Raw genomic sequence first — 16,512 nt, 5'->3', positions numbered from 1 at the left:
TGCTTAAATAGTTTTTAAAAACTTTTCTAAATGTGCCCCTTTGCATGAATATTTCAGAATTCTGTAATATTAAAAATAATAATTTTACCACTTTAATTGTTATATAAATTTATTTTTATTTTAAATGGTAAAATTTATGAAATTGCTGGCTAAACTATGAGAGTCGTAAAATATTAAATTAAAATAATTTAATTTGTTTACCAAAAAGAAGTCTCATTTATGATACGGTGCAATAGGGTAAGTTCGAATATAATTTAATTTTAAATTTTGAGATTTCATCACTGCGTTAGATGTAAAATAAAAGGACCACAAATAAGTGCTCCTCCTTATCTCTTCGCCAATCCTCGAGGATGGTACGTACACTTTTGATAGACTGCGAAAATCTCAAAATTCAAAATAAAATTCTGTTTAAAACTCTCTTTTTTGGAGTTCTAAACTGATTCAATTCTCTTCCTAATCAATTTTATTTTTCCCTCTCAAATTTAATAAAATATAGACTATTTAGTCGATACCAATAGTAAATTAATATGCAGACACTATCACTTTTTTTCTCACTCTCCCTCACCCATATTTAATACATAATTAAAGTTCCACATTAGTGAGCAATTTGCATTATGCAATAATCTTTCTGCCCATTGCATTTCAAATGCATTTCTGCACTTCTTTTCGCACCCACAAAATCAAAAATCAATGGGAAACATGGCATTAATTTTGTATGATTCTAGATGGAATGTGGCATGCAAGGGGCTCAAAGCCCCTTTCATATAACTCAATTAATAGAGTTGTAACATCAATTTCCACGCAATGCAATTACCAGCGTTATCAACCGCAAGATTTGTTACGATGAGTTATGCGCTCCAAGGTCTGGCGTAACTGACTGAAAGGGGGCTTCCAGCAGCTGGTGTGTCCCTCCTAGGCCAGTTCCCCCGCTTGGGCAGGTGCCCCAAAAAATATTGATTGAGGTATAAAAGCGAGGGGATGTGGCTGGTTGAGGTATCAGTGTTCACTTTGGAGCGGAAGAAGAACACAAAGGAGTCACAATGAAGTTATTTGTGGTAATGGTTTAAGAAGTGATTAAATGAGGTGAAGACAGTGCATTAATATCTTGTGGATTAACAGGTGACGGCTATCTTGGCCACCATCCTCGTCGTGTCCATGACCGTCGATGGAGCACAGTATTCCGTGCACGTGACTCACGACCAATTCGGTGGATTTGGTGGATTCGGAGGTGATGGATACGGTGGAGGCTTCGGTGGAGGCTTTGGCGGAGGATCCGAGGATGGATCCGACGGAGCAGATATTTACCTTCATGAAAGTGAGGAAGGTGGTGATGAAGGAGGAAATGGAGGAGGAGGTGGCGGTGGAGGAAGTGGAGGAAACGGTGGATACAGTGGAGGCGGTGGTGGAGGCGGGGGTGGAGGAAGTAGTGAATACAGTGGAGGCGGTGGCGGAGGAAGTGGAGGATATGGTGGATACAGCGGTGGCGGCGGTGGTGGTGGAGGAGGTGGAGATGATTCTGGAGAAGGATACGGAGGTGGCGATCTGACCGGTTTCTACGGACATGTAAGTTTGAATGCGCTTCCGAATCACCAGAATTTGAAGTACCTTTAATGATCATTTTTTTAATACTGAGAGAAATCCACCATGGATGACACAATCCTCTATAGGGGAAACTGGGGCACCACCAAACATGGGGTACCACCAAATACTGCGATTTTTTAATCGGGTATTGGATATCAGATGATAAGACCGACAGGAATTTATAGGCACTATAGGGATGCTTGTCCACTGAATGAATTGTCGAGATAGTCCAAGTAGTTTAGAAATAAAAATTAGTGTTTGGTGGCACCCCGTGTTTAGTGGTGCCTCAGTTTCGCCTAGATATTTTCCTTGAAAATCTACTATCTTAAATTTTTAGAATTTACTCTCCTACGGATATTAGATTCTAATAGCCGGATAGTAGATTTTAGCATTTGGATAGTAAAACTCACTACCCGGATATTACAATCTATAAGAGTTTCCAGGTAAAACCTGAAGGAGAATAGTCGAATTTACTATCCACCTATTAGATTTTATCATCCGACTAGTAAAATCTACTTTCCCGATATTAGAGTACAGAAGTGACTAAAGATAGAATTTAAAGGGAAATAGTTGAAGTCACAATACAGCTATTGGATTTTACGCTCCGGCTGGTAAAATCTACTTTCCGAATACTTGAACCTTGGAAAGGTAAAATCTAAAGAAAGATAGCAGAATTTACCATCCGACTACTAGAATTTCTTATTCATAGCATGGTAAATTGTGAAAACGAGCACATGTATTCTACAATTTTTGACTATCCAATCTAATATCCCGTTTGCTGGGGAACTTACTATCCGGCTATTAAAATTTTGTATAGAGGATGGTAAATTTTACCACCTTAGTATTCTCAGTGTAAAATTTATATAAAAAAATCTGTTGATTAAACTTTTATTTGCATAAAATATTTTAATCTCATCATGTCCTCTGATTAGCTAGAACTTAAAACTATTTATTAAAAGCTTTATCCAATCAGCGACCATCACGATGAGACTAAAATGAATTCCTTAAAATGAATCACCTTCTTGAAATTGAGAATTCTTATAGAGAATTTATGTAAATCCCAACCGAGAAATTGGTAAGAATAAAAGATCACACACCGGAGATCCTTTGAAAGGTGTCAATTTTTTAACGTTTATTTTACTACAGATTACAGAAAAGACGAATAAAAACTATGGAAAAGTCCAAAAATATGAATAATAAGTTTATGATAAAACACGTTGTTATGTCATAAGCAAAAAAAATTTCAAGAGATACTGATATCTCTATCAAAAGAACAAATACAATTCATCCTTCTGAAAAAAAAATAGAGTTAATCTTACTTTTACTTCAGAATATTTATTTCATGACATTGAGACGTAACTCATTGTACAACTCAAAGCCTTTTCCCGAGAAATGTTTCTGGTTAGGATAAAATGGGGTAATTCGGAATTATGCCTTATTTGATAACTTGTAGATTTTCTCACTGTTTCAAATGCTCAAAGATAAAAAGGAAACCAGGAAGAAGTACGAGACTGTACATTCGAGAGTACTTCTTCGTTGTTTTCTTCCTTTTGCCATCTGAAACTGATAGAAAATCTCAAAATTCCAAATCCGGAAAATACGGATTTATTTTTAGAAACGTGGAAATAAATTTGCTAAAATTGGAGAATCTAAGTTATGACCACATCAGAAACACGAATATTGCAATAAAACGGCACGTTTATAATGTTTCTGCAAACGGGAAATATATGTCTAATTTTTCTCTTATGAAAAATTCCTCATCTTCGTATTTATATTTATATCCGATATTACGATAAGTTAACATTTTCAAAATTCCAATTAAAATAAAAATCCGATAATAAATATTTTTGAACAATATGGCAGAATCCTCTGTTCCACATTTTTCTTTTACGAAACCTACATTAAAGTCAAGATTCTCAGTAAAAACGCGCCTTGAAAGAAAGAGTATTATTGAATTATGTAGAAATGAAGAGAATATTGAAGAAGTATCGAAAACCAATGACTTATTATGTAAAATCGTAAAATAATCTTAGCGAAACCTTAGAAAAAAAATTTTACAGAGAAGAAAATTATAGTGACATCTTAACGGTTTTAGCGGAAATGAATTATTCTGTGAAGTTTTTGTTTAATAAATGAATTACAAAAACAAAGAATTTTTAATTGTGTGCTTTTGATTATTCGTTTTTAAAAAAATTGAGATTTTTTTTAAAGTATTGAACAAAATGTTAAACAAATTCGAAAAGGCCATTCAAATAATGAAGCATACACATTGCACAGTTATTTCTTAAATCGTATTAAAACTGGTCAAAAAATAAAAATATAAATCTACAATTTTTTATTCCTTTAAATTTTGAGAGGTCTTTTGTGGGAAATTTTTATTTTTTTTTTAATTGGTTCTTTATATTCCAAGTAAAAAAGTCAATTAGTCAAAACTTTCAAATTCTATGTTTATTCAGAATTTGTCATAGGCGTATTTTTTCTTTGATAAGAGAAAAGTTTCATATTATTGTACGAGGTACAAATAGATCAAAAAATTTTAGCGTTTCATGAAGGTTTTAATTTAACAAATTTTTAGAAAATTTTCTTCTAATAAATGTTCAAGTGGAATGAATGTTACTATTTTTATCGACCCTTAAGGCGTCTACACATTGGAAGCAATTTTCGTCAAAAATTGCGTTTTTGACAGAAATTTGACGTTTCCCCCTACAACGCTGCAGGGAATTTCCTTCAAAAAAGCAATTTTTGATAAAAATTTCTTCCAATGTGTAGAGGCCATTAATTTCTCTCAGACGGGTAAAGGGAGTTCAAATTTTTTATCAAATTCTTTTAAAATATTTCTTTAATTTACCGCACTGATGGAACTGGATGCAATCCAGAGCGGTTTATATAACAAAAGAATACTTCGTGGTTTTAAAGATTTCTACACATTGGGAGCAATTTTCGTCAAGAATGGTATTGTTGACAGAAATTTGATGTTTGCATCTACAGCATTGCAGGCAATTTCCTTAAAAAGAACTTTTTGACGAAAATTGCTCCCAATGTGTAGAGGTCTTAAGAACAAAATACGTTATCACGTTAATACGTTAACACTTAGTCGTTTGTATCCCAATGAACAGTTTAAATCTTTTCTCCCGAAGTATATCGTTAGATTGAAAATGTAAGACCATTGTAAAGGTCTACATTTTCTACACTGTGTGACAGTTGATTCCAGCAATAATCTCCAGAATATTCTAATTTCGAAGAATAATCTCTGATATCCGTCTTATAGAACGTACCTGACTACGAGTACAAGTACGGCGTCAAGGACCCTAAAACCGGCGACCAGAAGGAACAATGGGAGAGTCGCCATCACGATTTCGTCAAAGGAGAGTATTCCCTTGTTGAGCCTGATGGTACAAAACGCATTGTATCGTACACAGCTGATCCCAAAAATGGTTTCAATGCCGTCGTAAAGAAGATCGGACATCACGGTTACTAAGGCTACAGCTAGTCAGGACACAATGACTCCAAGGATCACATCATCACATTGAGCGCTTCAACTATCAACAAACTCCAACCTAAAAGCATCCTCTCCGTGGCTAAACAAAAACCTTCTTCAACAGCCATTCCCGCCGCTCCCCTAGAAGCTTCTTCGCAAATCCCTGTCGCTTCCAGAAACACTGCTCGTGTAGAAATGAAGCAACTTCTGTGTATTATGTCCCAAAAATGTGTATATTATGTATAAAAAAATGTACTTTATGCAATTTGAAGCAATAACGAAATACAATTACGACACAAAACAACTAAGAGGTAAGCTTATTTTGAGGAAGACACAAGTGGAATGGGCTAGAATAAAATGACGCAGTCAACAACTTCTCCTATGAAAACCTTAGAGAAATGTTACATTTTTATTGTTCGTGTGGAAAAATGTAAAACAATCAAACCTGTGATGTTTTATTAGCCAATTTTTCTTTTATTTAACAAAACCAGGTCAAAATTATTGAAACGTACCGGCTATCAAAAGTATGATCAATCTTGAGCCAAGTATTATGAATTTTGATTGACATTTTCTGATTATTATTGTTTTAATTTAGAAAACATTTTATTTTCATGCTCCAATGAATTTCTCACTATATTAGATTTCTAATAACAAGAATTTTGTGGGGAAAGTAAAAAAGTAATTCATTGAATATTATTCAAATCGATTTTACAAGTTTTAATCTTCATCTTAAGAAATGTAAGAAATATTTAATTCCGTCTTGAAAAGTATTTACTGAATCTTATTTAAAATTAAGTTAACAATTTCGAAAATTGACCACAAACAAATGAAATTATCTTCTTGCTAACAGAAATATTAATTTTAAGTTTTTTCTCATCTTATCACAGTTTTTATATAAAAAAATATTTTCATGACAATTTTCATATTATTTTTTCAAGTTTATTCTCGCTATTTCGAAATGGTTTTTGATCTAAATCCCGAATCATATAAAATCGAAATTATTAATTCCTAAATTTAGTAAAATATTCTTGGCAAAAACAATGTTAAAAAGTTATCAATCACCTTGGCATTTTCGGTTTAATCAATGGATTTATGATAACATAACTTTCTATTTTTTAGTTGCATTTTCAATACATAACCCTTCAAATTATTTCAATTGCGACTTTATACCCTAGACACACTTACGACTTAAGCCGAGAGACGACTTAGTGGAAAATGATGGAAATGTAGTTTGACCATTATTTCTAATATAATTACGCTAACCCGTCTCTCGGCTAATCCTCAAGTCTGTCAAGGCCCTTAGGATATTAGCTCTTCAAGATTTCACCTCGTTCGGGATTTTTACCCTTTCGGAATTTTGACTCTTCACGATCTTGATGCATTCAAGATTTTGGTTCTTCAAGAATTTGATCCATTCAGGATTTTGGACTTTTTAGGATTTTGGCTCTTCAGAATTGTAACCCAATTGCTATTTTGACAGAATATTTAACATTCCGATAATTTAATTATTCGGAATTTTGATGGATTCGGGATTTCTCTTCATTTAGAATTTTTATCCTTTCGGGATTTCGACTGTTCGGAATTCCATGTATTCGAAATTTTGGTTCTTGGATATTTCGACACATTCGATATTTTGGCTCTTCGGAATTTTATTTTTACCAATCGGGATTTTGTCCATTTGGAATATCCCTTTCGGAATTTTGATTTTTTCTAAACTTTGACCTATTCGGGATTTCAATCCATTTGAAGTTTCTATTCTTTCGGGATTTTGACTTTTCAGGATTTCAATGTATTCGAGATTTTGATCTATTCTGGATATTGAACTTCGGGATTGTAATCTAATCGGAACCTTGACTATTCGGAAGTTCAATCCACAAGGAATCTTTACTCTTTCCAGGCTTTAACTATTCGGAATTTCATATCATTTGAGATTTTTATCTCATCGGGATATTGATTCTTATGTATTCGAGATTTTGATTTTTCGAGTTTTCGATCCATTCAGGATCTACACTTTCTAGAAACCTTGGCTCTTAATTTGATTTGGGATCTTGACTATTTGTAATATTTCGTGACAGATTCTGACTCTTCTGGATTTCGATCCATTTGAGATTTCAATTCGCTTGGAGTTTAGTATTTTTGGTATTTTGACTCTTCAGGATTACAATGCATTTGAGATTTTGGTTCTTCGAGATCCTGATCCATTCGGAATATCGAACTTTTCGGGATCTTCAAAATTTTCCGATGAAATAACAAAAATATTGTGCGATTATCCATAAAATGGATTTTTTAAACTTGTACAAATTAAATGTTACAAATTTACTAATCTCGAATATTTATATTTTTTCAATCTTAATTCACTTAAAATATCTACTTTAATAAATTAGTTTTGTAACTATATTGAAGTTGGTAAACTGATTTTTTGCTAACCCGTTAGATGGCGCAACATTTTGACGTAATTATTTGTTAGTAAAATGCAAATTTGAATTAACGGTTGGAATCAAAAAAGCTCTGAAACTCTCCAAGAACTTAAAAAAAATCGCTGATGCGTGTTTGAAAGTCCAAATAGAAGTTTTAAGTCTGTATACTTATGCAAGTATCACGTTTTTCCTGTCACATTGTAACAAGTTTCGCTTCTGATTATGTGGTATTCAATTATATAGCTCTCCTCTGGTGTCCTATTAAGCTGGGAATTTCCCTTTTCCGCAAGTCTTGAGGGAGAACAAAGGCTCGTCCCAAAAAAAAAAGAAAGAACTTCCTCTCTGAATAAATTACAATAATACTCAAGGAATGAAGTGTGTGAGAAGTGGTACAGAAAAAAAGAAGCAAAAAGTATATCCTTTCAATTTACAGAATAAAAAAGAATCATAAAAAAAAGATGAAGAAGAGGGTGGTAAAAATTTGAAATATTGATTTTGTTGTGTAGAAAAATTCCAGAAAAAAAAGAGATACTCTGTGCGAACTGTGCACGTATCCATAATTACGATGATGATGATGTTCCTAAGAGGGCTCCATACGTTTAGTCTGGCATGGATTTATGTGGTAGGAATGGCTAGAATATACCACCCCATCGTAAAATAGCCCAGAACACCAGACAGGCACCGTATGAATGTTGGGGAAAATTGAGCGGCAAGTGAGATAATAATGCTCTGAAAATGGGGAGAAAATTCGCAGGCAAACACCCTTTCCAATTTATTACAATTTCTGGCTCGAATAATTCAGCCAAACAGTGAAAATATTCACCCTCAACCCCATACAATTCCAAACAACTCCATTTCCAACTCCTCCAACAAAGAATCAACTGGAGCGTTGAAGGAGATTTATTCCCAGTTAATTGATACACATAAATCCCTCTGTGCAGCTGTTTGGACTCAATATCACACTTTGCTTTTGGGTCAGTGATTTTCCTCAAGAAATGGAGAGCGCATCAGAAAAAGGATGGTTGAATTTTCCGGTAAATTGAAGGGTATTCAACTTATTTGATGCTTCAATTGAGAGTTACATCGTTTTTGGACCAATTTCTATTAGCTCTTTGTATGTTACCAGATACTTAGTTTAACCATTACATTTATCTTCTAGATTGTATAAATAAGTTATATTGTTCATGTCATGCCATATAAAAATTTATCTTCTCAGAAAAAATATTAGGGAGGACAATTATTTTTACTTCATGTTCATCAAGTAGGGGAAGTTAGGGCTGTTAGCGAGAGCATAAAATATTTCTTTACAATAAATTATAGATTCAATTAAATAAATAATATTTATAATAAATTATAGAAAAAAATTGGATGAGAAATGCATAAAAGTGTCTGAAAATCTTTAAAGTCGATTATCTCGGAAACTATGAGAGATAGAGGGTAAATTATAGATTCAATTAAAAAAACCAAAACTTTGGCAGAGCACTTAAAATAATCCCAAAATGGTAAAATAATATTCCGGCAATGCTTGCCCTTATGGCAGTGATTCAAAATTAATGTAAATATTACCTTTCAATAAATTGATGTAATTATTGACATGTGTCGAAAATGGTGTACATGTACATGACACTCTTCAAATAAGTGTCAAACTAGAAAGCTACACTGAGAAAAAAAGAGGGTGCGATTAACTATTTTTCCTCATAACTTTAACACTTTTTAGGTGTAAAAATATATCAACATTTTTTAATGTTAATTTTACACCTTTTGAGGGTAAAATCAACATGAAAAAAGGGTAACTTTAACCCCCAATACACCTAAAAAGTGCAATATATACACCGATTTCGGATCAATACTTCAGGGTAAAATTAACATTTTCGGAATGTCATTTTAACTTTTTCGGATTTCTCTCAGTGTAGAAATAACACATACTGTTAAAAATTAAATCTGTGAGATCGGTGAGATCTGAAAGTAACTCCAATTTTTTTTCATAAAATTCGAATTAAACAATTGATCCGAAAAGTCGAGCAATCATTTGACCGATTATGCATTTTCTTAGCAAATAATAGATTTGAAACCGTAAACAAAATTAACACTGATGTGTTCAGTGCGGAGGCAGCCAAAATTTCGAAAGCCAAAATTCCGAAAGCTAAAATCCCGAATGTTAAAAATTCTGAAAGGCATAAAATTCTGGAGGATAATGTATAGAATAATTTCTCAAGACACAGAAAATTTCCCTTTGCCTCCAGCAAGCGCGGGTGCAATCGTCGGAGTAGCTATGACACTTTTAAGAATTCGGAATTTTGGTTTTCCGGATTTTGGCTTTTAGGATTTTTACCGGGACCTGTACAGTGATATCGATCTGATATCTTATACCGATTTAACGGTAGAATTAGACCTTTCTTAACTTTTTTCTGTTGTATTCTAATTTCATGTTGTCTGCTCTCTCTGTCTGCTCAGTGAAATTTCAGGTATTTTTTGTCAATGAAAGACAAAGAGGCGTCCGAACTTGCCATAATAGTGGTCACATTTAACGAAGAACATACTAGGCTCAAACACTGAGAAAAAAGAGGGTGCGAATAACTTTTTTTCCTCGTAAGTTTAACACTTTTTAGGTGTAAAAACATATTAACATTTTTTAATGTTAATTTTACACCTTTTTAAGGGTAAAATTAACATGAAAAGGTAACTTTAACCCCTAATACACCTAAAAAGCATAATATTAACACCGATTTCGGACCAATAATGCAGGGTAAAATTAACATTTCCGAAGTGTTATTTTAACTTTTTCGGATTTTTCTCAGTGAAGCAACCTTTTGGCAGTTTTCCATTACTTTGGTCATTTGATTTGGAAAATCAAATGACCTCTTAATAAAGCAAATGAACCCGTAATAAAGCAAATCAAAATGCCACAAATTACCCCATGTCATCTCTGTAATTACTTTTCAACATTTACCTCCGATTTTTAAGAATCTCCACAATATCAACCTTTTTACAACGGCTGAAAAACACATTTCCTTTAAGATGAAAAATGTTTTTTGGCAAAATTTTAGAGAGGTAAAGAAAATTAGAAAAAATACTTACATAAAGTTTTAAGAAACTCTTTATAAGAGCTATTCTTATTTTATTTTGGTTCATAAATAACCTATTTTTCTTCTTCTCCAAATCTTTACTGAAAGCCTTAACAAATTGCTACGTTTTTAAAAAGTTTCTGCGCCAAGTATTCATAAAATAACAATTTGCTTAGAATCCTTCTTTATTTGCTTTTACGTGCACTTTCTTATGAGCATTCCTCGAGAGGCGAAATCACTATTTGTGCGATTGAGGAAAAAATGACAAAAACGTGGAAATTTAGGCAAAGCGCTCAAATGATTTTCATTGTTGAGTTATTCACATAAAGCCCCTGCAGGGGTTAAGTTCACGATTTGCAAATTTTCCTTTTCCCATTCCCCTTCTGAGCCCAGACGAAGGAAAATTTTATCCTTTGGAGGGTTTTTTCTTCTCTTCACATGTCGATTTTCTTATTGTCTGGGAAATCCCCATTCACACAATCCGCACACAAACCCCTTGAATCCCGAAACGAGCTCGTTTGCAGTCAAAGTTAGGAATGAAAATGTCGGCTCCGGAAATGGTGAGATTGCAGAAGGATGGGAGAAGTGGTAAGGATTTTCTCAGTTCCTCTCGAGACAGAGTCTAAAAACTCCAAGTCACCACCAGTAACAAATTTAATCCTCAATAATTGATGCCTGAGGCAACAGGTTTCGCTTCAAGGAGCCTTTCCTTTGCCTCATCCAAACCTCTTGAAGTTGCTGAAGAGGAACCAAACTTTTCATGGGTTTATTTTTGTCCCATGGTGAAATTTTCATTAATTGACACATGTCACTTGTTTCTTGGAAGTCATTAACACTTTTTTGCCTTATCAAGTGCAAATACAAAAGCCAAGTGATTGAATTCCCACGCAAATACCACCCACTCATCCAATTCACAGATTCCCGTATTATTACTTTTGTCGCCCACAAACCAAAGCTTATTAGTCAAGAAGTTAGAAAATGCTGCATTTGGAGATTTTCACGAGATTCTAAAAGAGACTTTGCAAATCAGAATATTTGAATAAGAAAAGGTTTTCAAGAGCTTTGCATTATTTTTAGGCACTGAAAAAGCTCAAACAGTTGATAAAATACATAAGAAACTACATGAAGAATTCTTTTCCTCTGAATTATGTGAAGAAAATCAAAAAATAAAAAAAATCAAAATTATTTTTTTAATTTATTTGTATTTTGAAGCATTGACAAATTTCTTCGAGCATATTATGGTGCTATTTCAATAAAAAATTAATATGTTTTTTTTAACACTTTACTGTTCTCAAATGCTCCTGCATTATCGACTTTTCTGTGGTTTGGTTCCTGATTCCTGCCGGAAATTTCAAGATCTTTCGAAAAAATACAAATCTAAGCAAATCACTTTAAAAATAGGCCATCCAAAGCGGTTGAACATTGACCTTTGAAAATTCGATATAGAAGTGATTTTCGAACATGGATGTTTAAGGACGAAATATTCGCCTTGACTACCTCCAAAACATATTCGAAAATGAAAAAAATCTATGAGCCATTTTCGAAATAAACCAGAATGACATGGCTTTGGAGGAGAACAAAGTCCTAGGTAATGTTAAATTTGGGGGGGGGGGGGGTAGCCAAAGATCAGAAGTCGATATCTCTTACCGTTTGGCCTCTAACTGTGTCATAAACAATAAATTGGTCATGTATTTCGCTTACTTAGTGTAGAATATTAGATGAGATTCTTAACAATCTCACCTACTACAATCCTAACAAAATCTCATGTCCTCCTATCGGCCACAAACTTTGCCATAATGTGTTTCATCACTTCCTGATCACGAATATATGGGGGGCTAAGTTACGTTCCCGGCCGTCCGGCCGGCCGCTCTTTGGAGCTTAATAACTCCTAAACTAAAAGAGATATCGACTTACGGTTTTCGGCAAAGGTTATATATCGGATAAAAATTGCAACTTAGTCTCACAAAATTCTACAACTTTCTAGAACATTTGAACTTCGTAGGAGCAACACCAGGGGCGCCACAGTCGAAAAACCAATTTCAATATCACATAACCTCAATTATCTCGACTGTCGCTGAACCGATTTTGATGATTACTTCTACATAATTGTAGAGAACACTTGTGTCTACATTTCGTCCATACATCATTTTCCGCTCAGACTACGCTATCCCTCCGATTTTGCCGTTTAAGTGTGAAAAAATTGATTTTTCCCATAATTAAAATTGGATTATAAATAGAAAGTCTCACTAAATACAACAATTCTTTGATATAGTTGAAGTTCATCAAATGAACACTTGAGGCGCACTGGTCGAAAAAACGAGTTTAGAAACAAACAACCTCGCTTATCTCGGTTTCTGATTAATCGATATATATCACTTTTCCATCACTCCAGCCAAATCCTTGATATTTTGGTTTAAATACAAAATTTGTATAATTTCACGAATTTGATTCAAGATAACTGAATGGCGTCCCCCAACTTCAGGTCTAAATCGAATTTGCATGCATTCCGAGTTAGCTCACGTTAAGAATCTCACCTACAATAAGCTGATCTAGGCTTATCACTAGTTTTTAAATCGTGCACATACAAATTGTATTAATTAATATTTCCAAATATGTACTATGAGAAATCAACGAGAAGATCATAAACGGATTTTTAAAAAATCCTAAAATTAAAAGATTGATTTTTGAATGAGAAAAGATTTTCTAAATAATTACTCATATCCAAACTTACAAAATTTGTCTAAATTGGCAAGTTCTGCAAGTTTTTTTTTTTTTTTTTAGAGTTCTCTGGGGGAAGAATTAGTTGACTAAAGTACCTTAAGTAATAAAATTAAACATTTTACTAAAATTTAATGAACCAAGAATTGCAGCCATTCTATATTTAGTATCTATTAACATGGAAAGTTTCTTTCGCAAGCATATTCAACAGTGTTATTAAACCGTGTAATATAAGGTCACTGGGCTCAAAGAGCTTTCACACGCAATACATCAGGAATGTGTTCTATGGAGCCTCTTCAAATGCAAGAAGTGGCAGAAGTAAAAACTTTCAGCCCACCTGAAAGTACTCCAGCACACCGGGTGCTTTAATAGAGAGGAAGTTGTAATGCGATAAAAATTACCTTTCCTGACTCCGGATGGGTTTTTTTCCTTTTTTCCATCTCCATCTGGTGCCCTGTGGGTGGATTTGGAATCAAGCCTCAGTGTTTTTCTTCCATCCTAATAAGATTTCTCTGACGTAAGACAAGTGCAAAATACACCCTCGAACACTGGAAATGATGCCCACTCGAAAGAACCCTCCTTTCAATCGCATCTCACAACTCAATATCCTAAAAGGAATACTGGGCTGATATATCTCAAGGCCTCAAATAGGACCATTGAAGTAAAAGATTACGTTTGGGTCTATTTAATTGATCAGTAGAGAAAAAAGAAGCTGAAGAGTAAACCCTTAAAAAAGGCTGAAGGAAATGAGGCCAATGGCATAAAAATATGCGTGGGCAAGTGCTTTTCATATCAACATCAACATTTTTCTTTTGAAGAGAGAAACTGTGGAACGTCCCAGCTTTGCAGAATGCTTGATCTCGTGATTCTGATGCCATGTGGTCATTGGTTGCGCATTAATTGTATCGATGATGAAAGTTAGTAAGCCGTTTAGCTCATGCGAAAAATCATCATGCTGATGATTTTAAGATTTCCGCGAGTTTCTTTCCACTTCATATTTTTATCGTTTTACTGGTGATTCCTAGGCAAGGGGTTACTATACTAAGTACACTGAAAAAAAAGAGGGTGCGATTAACTTTTTAGGTGTAAAAATATTTCAACATTTTTTAATGTTAATTTTACACCCTTTTAAGTGTAAAATTAACGAAAAAGGGTAACTTTAACCCATAATACACCTAAAAAGCATAATATTTACACCGATTTTGGATCAATAATGCAGGGTAAAATTAACATTTCCGGAATGTTATTTTAACTTTTTCGGATTTCTCTTAGTGTAGATATATGAGTGACCAGACCATTTGTAGTGGCCAGACCGCGCATTCCGTGCATAGACTGTGATAAGAGCGCGCGTTCTTTACATAGAAACGTTCAAAAAATGCCATTTATTTCAGGATAATAATTATCGGTCCATAACTGATAATACCGGTACGAAGGCGGATCTGAAAAGGGCAATCACTTCTATGAGGCTTGATGTGCTACTCATTAGACTGAAGTTCCTTGATTTCCGGGGTGTCCTACTTTGCTGACTGACCTTCTATAAGATTGGTCAATATCAGAGGGTCTGCCTAGGACCCTTTGACATTGACGCAAATATGATCATGTTTCTGCTTTTGCAAACTCCATTCTCGATCTACCACTGATCTTCTATTTTGAAGTTCGTGTGGTGGACTTTATTTCCCGGCTTCTTTGCACCGGTAGGACCCGGTACCTTGCGGAGCTCGTAGTTCCTGGATCCTCTGCTAGGTTTTCGTGTCTCCGTAAACCCGGTTCAGGGAGCGCAATTTTCGCAAGTCTTTCTTTGTGCAATGTGACATCTTTGGAATTCCCTTCCTAGAGAGGGGACTTATCTTGAATCATGAGGCTTCCATTTATTCCTCAAGTCCACCATCACAATCATAATGTTTAGGACTAACTTTTGTATAGAGGACATACTGTCCTAATTTCTTTCTAAATAAATTGAAATTGATTTATAATCAAAGGTCTCATTAAGGGGAATATTAGCCATAGTGGACCAGCCTTGAGAATATGGCTTCAGACGCTTGCAAATGGACTGGCGCAATTGATTTCAGACGGATATCTCCGGTGATAGCCTATGAAAAGGTAATCACAGTCATTCAAAGATAAAAACACTTTTTTGGTTTTGCCCAGAGCTTACGATCCTGATGGGGATCGAGCCACTGAAGAAGATCTCCATCAGGATCGAAAGTTCTAGACAAAACCAAAAAAGTGTTTTCATCTTAGGGAGATTACCTTTTCACTGGCAATCACCGTAGATATCCCTCTGGATGGCTCCCAGACATTGTACGGGTGTGTCAACCGCGCTACGGCACATAGTTTCTGAATATCATTTCGTACATCTGTCGGACCGGATGTTCTTGTCGTGTTGCTTTATTTTAATATCCATTTTATTTGTTTTTTATTCAAATACTGAGTTCTAATTCTCAGTGCGTTTATTTCACTGAGAAAAAAAGAGGGTGCGATTAACATTTTTTCCTCATAAATTTAACACTTTTTAGGTGTAAAAATATATTAACATTTTTAATGTTAATTTTACACCTTTTTAAGGGTACAATTAAATGAAAAGGGTAACTTTAACCCCCAATACACCTAAAAATGGTAAAATTTACACCGATTTCGGATCAATACTGCAGGGTAAAATTAACATTTCCGGAATGTTATTTTAACTTTTTCGGATTTTTCTCAGTGTTCTCATATGGGCACCTATTTCACCTCACTTATTTATATATTCTTATACCTTAGAACCCTGAGATGACAATACAATACAATGCAAAATTATCCTAGATTCCAAGATCTTTCAAAAGAATCCAAACTTGATACATTAGATTACGAAATACGCACTTCAGCACATTTTAGCTCAGAATTTTAAAATTCAAATAAAGGTAAAGGTCTATATCCTGACGAATCGTCGGTCTAAATAAGTCTTAAAATATTTCCAAAAATGAAAGAATTCGTTTGGACCATTTGCAAGATATTCCAAAAAAGCTTAGGATTAGATCGAGTAAAGTATAGGATAATAAAGGTTACTTGAAGGTCAAGTTGTGGAACAGACGGAACAAACTGACAAACTACGTTATGTTATTTACCCAAAATTTTAGACTTCCAAAATTCTAAAGATATCGACTCTTGGGAATAATAAATCGGAATATAGTCCGTTATAAGTCAAAATCAACAAATAATAAACATTACTTTCTCTCTCTCTCTGTGGAGTTCGAGCAATAAAATGCACTGGAAA

The 16,512-nt window shown here is 34.2% G+C and overlaps 1 protein-coding gene across 1 annotated transcript; it reads left to right on the top strand.

Moving 5' to 3' along the window:
- Window positions 1-1,040: 1,040 nt before the first annotated feature.
- Window positions 1,041-5,059, top strand: LOC129801125 (uncharacterized). Its single transcript, XM_055845890.1, has 3 exons — window positions 1,041-1,055; window positions 1,120-1,563; window positions 4,850-5,059. Exons 1-3 carry the CDS (start codon window positions 1,041-1,043, stop codon window positions 5,057-5,059), a joined length of 669 nt encoding a protein of 222 aa, XP_055701865.1.
- The last annotated feature ends 11,453 nt before the right edge of the window (window positions 5,060-16,512 follow it).

The sequence above is a fragment of the Phlebotomus papatasi genome, chromosome 2 (genome assembly GCF_024763615.1).
Source record: "Phlebotomus papatasi isolate M1 chromosome 2, Ppap_2.1, whole genome shotgun sequence".
NCBI classification, from domain to species: Eukaryota; Metazoa; Arthropoda; class Insecta; order Diptera; family Psychodidae; genus Phlebotomus; species Phlebotomus papatasi.
Note: the sequence above shows the minus strand (reverse complement) of the source record. Positions and strands in the feature narration are given on the sequence as shown.